At 40.8% G+C, this 6,505-nt stretch overlaps 1 protein-coding gene across 1 annotated transcript; it reads left to right on the top strand.

Moving 5' to 3' along the window:
* Positions 1 to 1,073: 1,073 nt before the first annotated feature.
* Positions 1,074 to 5,680, top strand: LOC108700942 (serine/threonine-protein kinase 3-like). The gene is made up of 5 exons (XM_041584737.1): positions 1,074 to 1,134; positions 2,040 to 2,112; positions 3,454 to 3,629; positions 3,894 to 4,078; positions 4,560 to 5,680. The coding sequence occupies exons 1-4, from the start codon at positions 1,074 to 1,076 to the stop codon at positions 4,001 to 4,003; spliced, it is 420 nt and encodes a 139-aa protein (XP_041440671.1). The 3' UTR covers positions 4,004 to 4,078; positions 4,560 to 5,680.
* Positions 5,681 to 6,505: the final 825 nt, after the last annotated feature.

Below are 6,505 nucleotides of genomic sequence, written 5' to 3'. Positions count from 1 at the left end.
GCTATTCGCCAGGCACTAGCCAGAAGTCAAAACTCAAATAAGTGATTTCCTTCATTTCTGCCAATATTTCCCGCTTAAATGGCCCCTGTGTATCAATGCTCCAGCCACCTCTGAATCCCAGAAATAAAAGAAAGTAAGTTTACAGCCAATCATATTTTAATATGTTATTATGCCCTGATAAGTGTTGGCTGCCAAGTTCAGGCACCAGTTTTACATGCTGCTTAGATAGTGGACCCTCAGTAAGGAGTGTGGGGGTTCAGCTCATAATCTTTGAATAAGGAATATTAAATTCTATGCCAATGTAAGAAGTTCTCAATGAGTGAGCCCTACTCGTCACCCTTTTTGTAGCGTCACGTGCCGTCTGTGACTGTCTGCCCAGGTCTGTCATATACAAGAAGATATTCAGTATACTCCAATCAGGGGAAAAAAGTTGTATGTTTATTAGTGCCTCAAGCTAAAGCGATGTTCGAGCTTATCCAGCGCCTTTCGGAAGTGCTGCTGAAATATCTTTTGTATAAGCCATTGCCAAGGGGAATTTTTCAATTTATTGACAGAGAGGAATGGGAAGGGACAAACATTTTACCCAGCAAAAAGTTGCGTCAACAGAAGATTCCCAGCAGCCGCGCCCCCTGAACAATGAAAGCCTTAACAGAAACAGATGTGTTATTCCCCGGAGAGTACAGGAACACAAATCTAGAACTAGTGTTACAGGGAGCTGATATACAGCGCCAAATTAATTCCCCAACCTCATACAGGCTCAGGAGTTTTCCCCAAATTTTACTGGGATCAGGTACAGACAAAATGGTCTTTAGTCCACAAGTACATGCAGAGTGCCCGGGAAACGCTGCACAAATCATATAGGCAAGTGACCGCTCACGCGTCCCAAACTGTATGGGATCCCTCAGAGGATTGAAGAGTAAAAGAATTCAGAAGGAACATAACCAGGCCGTAAAATCTTCCTCTGATGCCCTTTCATTAATCTGGGATCCACCTGTATAGCTAGGTGCATTAAGGGGAAGGAAAGTCTAAAATAAATAATCTTGTGCCACGAAGCAGACGGGACTGCACATTGGATGGCACCAGAGGCCATAAGAGAGAAGGGCCAGCGCCTGGCGTACGACACCAAAGTATGTTGTACTTATAATACTTGTAACAACACGGAGCATCTACTTATCAGTGTTAATGGAACATAGAAGCTGTTATTTTCTCATGGAGAGAAAAGAGTTTTTCCTGAAATGTTGGGTTTCTTAACTTTTTGCACAATGTGTCTGCTTTAATATATTTGCTCATTTGCATTGTGACCCTGGTGTTATGTACAGTAACTGCTATTGTTTGTAATGGAGATGTATTGCTGTATACACGTTTATATATAATAAAGCATTTTTTTCCTTTTACATATATCATGGTGTGTTCATTTACTAAGGGGTGCATTGGGCTATTTTAGAAGTTGTATTCTGTTCTGTTTTGGCCGTAATTGAACTAAGGAGAATGGCGTGTACTTTTGCACCCATGATAATATATGTTTCTAAAAGAGAATTGTATAAGTGTAGCCTTTTTTACTTAGGTTTTATTAAACTAACCCAATTCTCTCCTTCTAATGCTCTTTGGTGTGTCTTTTTGCCAGTGTGACATCTGGTCGCTGGGATAACCGCCATCGAAATGGCCGAGGGAAAACCACGTAAGTGAATCACAACAATTGTGGCTACTTTATTTTATACATTGAGCAGTAGAGGTTCCATATCAGAATGGGAGGAATTTGGGGTGATTTGCCATTTCCAGCAAAAAAGAACTATAGATACTATAGAGTCTATAGATTAAAATAAATCAACTTCTAGCAGGCCTGGACTGGGAGTCAACATAGGACCTGCCATTCCAAGTACACAGAGGCCCAAACAGCCCCTACCAGCCCACTATATGGTAACTTTCTATGGAACCATACAGCAGCCCCTCTGGCATTTGCCAGAACCCACAGATTGCCAGTTCGGGCCTGACTTCTAGACATGTTTGATGGGCCTGATATATATGTTTTTCACTTTTAGCATACTCAGATCAATACCCAGTGGAGCACCTGATAAGAGAAGCCCAACCACCGAAGCTTCAATCAAGAAGATGGTGAGTCGGTCCCAGCTCATGTCACTGTACATTGTACCTGTACTTGCAGACATGGAACTCCCCACATTTTCTTATTAACACTTGGGATATTTGGCAACTCCTATATCCACTTAGCTGCTTCCACAGTCTGCCCTCACCATGCCCCTTATCTGTACAAATTTGGGATAATGGGGAGATTTCAGTCTCATCTCAGGGGGGATGTGTAGTATTTTGTTTAAATACCTCCTAAATATAAATAGAGGTTTTTCTACTGCAGACTTTAAATGTGGCCCATGAGATGCAGGCAGGGATATGTGTGTTTTCAGGGAAATATAGGTGGATGCAGATATGATATATTTTATGTATATAATCACAGGAGCATAACAGTATAACTATGGGCCCCACTTCTGTGAGATTACAGGCCATGTGCACTATGGTGCAGTCAGGAGAGGGTATGGGAAAATCACAGGACCTTACCTTGTCCCTCATAGCCTTATAGACATCTAGATTTGCCACTGATATCCTTTGTTATACCCTTGTTGACCAGTTCTGGGATAGTGGTGGGGAATCTTGGGTTGGGGAACACTTGTATGTATGTATGTATGTATAACTTTATTTGTAAAGCGCTAAGGAGCCGCAGTGCTGTACAGTGCGTAAAAAAAAATAAACAATAGATAGATATATAGATAGATAGACAGACAGAGTAATAGAGGACCATATAGATAGACAATAGATAGATAGAGTGATAGATAGATAGATAGATAGATAGATAGATAGATAAATAGACTGACAGATACATAGATGATAGATAGATAGAGGGATCAATAGATAAATAGATAGATAGACAATAGATAGATAGATAGATAGATAGATAGATAGATAGATGATAGATAGATAGATAGATAGATAGATAGATAGATAGATAGATAGATAGATGGGATATACAGATAGATAAATAGAGGGACAGATAGATAGATGATAGATAGAGGGAGAGTGAGAGGGGGGATAGATAATAGATAGATGATAGATATAAGAGATAGACAATAGATATATAGAGGGGCCGATAGATAGATAGATAGATAGATAGATAGATAGATAGATAGATAGATAGATAGATAGATAGATAGATAGATAGATAGAGAGTGTGAGAGAAAGATAGATAGATAGATAGATAGATAGATAGATAGATAGATAGATGATAGATAGATAGAGGGATAGATAATAGATAGATGATAGATAGATATACTGCAAAATATATGTATACTCTGGGGTATAGCTAATGGTTACTGGGTAAAAGCTTCTGGAATCTGGAAATAATGATCTGGGGATTTTTTTTGCTAGCTAAAATCTCTTTTTTTCCAGGTCCCAACGTTTTGTGTCCTTCTTGGAGTACTGCCTGAAGAAGGATCCTTCAGAGAGAGGGAGTGCTGAAGAACTCCTGCAGCACCCATTCATCATCCAACTGCCACCTAAGAAGATCGTCAGGGCTGAGATTGAAGAACATCTCCTGACTCTGCAGAACCTGCCGGCCAAGAAAAGTGAGGGAATCCATTATATTTGATACGACTGCACCATCACACAGTGTAACTCAACAGCTGCAAGAGTTGGTTTTATTATAATGGCACTGGGAATAATAAACATATTTTAAGGGGTACTTTAGGCTTAATATTATATTTTAGTTATAATGGTGACAATGGCGTTCCAAGACAATTTGGTCTTCCGGTCTTATTTTTTTGTTTATAAATCATATACAAGCTCTAATTAGTATTCATGACTCACAAATATGATTTTTCCCTATCCAGCTCTCTGGACCCTGAAACAGCTGCAGCGTGCTTGTGACTTCTGCACACAGACATCGGCAGAACAAGAAGCAGCTCTGCAAATGGCCCTGGAGGGCTTCTCCTGTTATTAATCTTGTGGCCCATAACATCAACAGCCCAGAATGAGTTTCCTGAATCACAGCCGAGGAAAAAGAAACATCCGCAGGGTAAGGTCCCCATTCAGTATCCCCGTACAATGGTTCTCAGCTGGTAGACAAAGAGCAATTTGATCCCCTGCTGCCTGGTGTGTGTCTACATTGGTAGGACCCAAATCCTCACTGTGCACAAGAGGTGGGTTTCGGCTACAAGATGCTCAAGTTTAGATTTCTTGGTCACAATCCTCCCCATGTGTGAAGCAAATAAACACACGGGGCAGTAGGGGCTGAATCAAGGTTTTCTGTGCTGATGGACATTAGCCCTCACTGCAGCAGCCACACAATAACACAACAGGGTAGAATGCGATTGAGAAGGCTCAGGCATTATTTCCTATTCCCATAGCCAGTGCATTTATTTCTAAAAGGCAGCATCAGCCTGGGAGAAAAACTCCCTAACATGTTGGAACCCCTAATGAATAAGGAGTGTGCATAAATGCCTCTGAATCAGAATTAATTATGATCTATTACTGACTGATATTTTTTTCTCATACAGATCCAGTGGTGCCTGCAGCTCCACCAGCAACATCTCCTTTCAAGCTGATGCAGTTCAGCAAGTGGTAACTTCAAGATTCCTGCAACTACACCAGCAGTGACTTTATCTCCTTCTGTAGGTCCATGATCATATTCTTTCAAGACTACCACATCTCCACCAGTGGTGTCTTTGCTTTAGTTTACAACACTCCACCCACACACATCACCACCTCATTAGTTCCATCCATCTTCCTTTTTTTGCAGATTACTACAACTCCAACATCTTGCCTTAAGCATCTACATTTCACATAACCATATCTCCAACATTCATATTGACCTCTACAGCTCCACTAGCAGCATTCACATTTTCAAACACCATAGCTCCACTATTAGGACCTTAGTTTTCTTTAGTATTCAATTACCACATCTCCACCCAAGGACTTTTCATTATATTTTAGCTCCACCACCAGCCCTTATCCCATATTTTACCTCTACCCGCAACCTCTGTCCTTGTGCTAACACACCTCCACCAATATCTTCTTTTATTTACATATCATCAAGAGTTTCTCCTCTTTAAAATATATTCTAATCCTTGCCCTTCTTCCTGCACCCCATTGGTTCTTCCATTCCACCAATACCAAGACATTTAGTCACCACCACACAGCACACACTAAAATTATGCCCCCTACACAGAGGCTTCTCTTCCCCACTTTTTCTTTTGCCTCCCCCTCTGCAATCTCCTAACACCAATTCCTCAGTGGTTTCTCCTGTTCAAATTCTTTCCTTTCTAAATTGTTTTCTTTCAAGCCTTCTACTCAACAACCACTCACATCTCCTACTCTACACCCTGACATAAACTCTTAGTACTGATACTGACATAAACTCTTAGTACAAGTTGATCCAGGGACTTTTCCGATTGCCCTTTGGGAGTCAGGAAGGAATTTTTCCCCCTCTGAGGCAAATTGGCTCTGGCTTCAGATGGGGTTTTTGCCTTCCTCTGGATCAACTACTAAATAGGAAGATCCCTTTTACACTAAAACTTGAACCTACTGGATGTGATTCCTTCCCAACTTAAATCAGTATGAATTAATCTAAAATGCATAAATATAACATCCAATTTATAAATAAATATGTTAATACACATTTCATTGGTGTTCTTGCATTTTTTATAGTTCTATAGTATTGCCAGGGAACATTACAGAGGAGGGAGACCTCTAGTGCAAGGGAAAAGGGTTACTGAAAAATGAAGCAGGAATCAAGAGGCAAGGGTGGGAGAAATTGGTGAAAGGAGATGCTAAGGATGAAGAAATATAAGAAGGGGATAAGCCGTGTCTGGACCCAGTCCTACTGAGCAGCACTGATGTCAGAGGTTTGGTCAATCAATCCCATACAAATGATATATAGTGTATATAAACATATCACTGGGATTAGTACATTATGAGACTGGGTTCAGAAGGTGCTGACTTATTAATATGTTATTTTGGGCCTAGCAGGGACTTGGATATACATGTCACTGCCATTAGTATATTTTGGGCCAAGGAGAAACTGACTCATTGAGTCTAGAAAGAGCTGACCCATAAACATGCCACTGTTATTAGATGACATTTGTCCCATGATAAAGTTGCCTTTGGTATTATTTGGGCAGAGGAAGGGCAGGTCTGTGTGATGTTTCATTGGGCATCAGTCCATCTGGTGATTGGTCTACTGATAACAGGTGGGATATTAATGGCCACTGGAAATTCAAGAAGCCCTGGGCCAAAGTAAGACGTATATAATTTACTCTATATTTTGAGTCATAGTGAATATTTTACCATAGTACCCTGATCCCCAGAGGTTCACTGCACATATCACTCCCTTTGGGAAAATGGGAAGAGGAGGGTCCATCCAAAGTCACCAGGAAGGTTTGTTCTGCTGAATTGGGGGGATGTAACTTTACCAATGACACGGCTGAGAGGCAGTACAGCCTGC

Source organism: Xenopus laevis, chromosome 2S, assembly GCF_017654675.1.
Source record: "Xenopus laevis strain J_2021 chromosome 2S, Xenopus_laevis_v10.1, whole genome shotgun sequence".
NCBI lineage: Eukaryota > Metazoa > Chordata > Amphibia > Anura > Pipidae > Xenopus > Xenopus laevis.
This window is presented reverse-complemented; position numbering and strand designations above follow the sequence as displayed.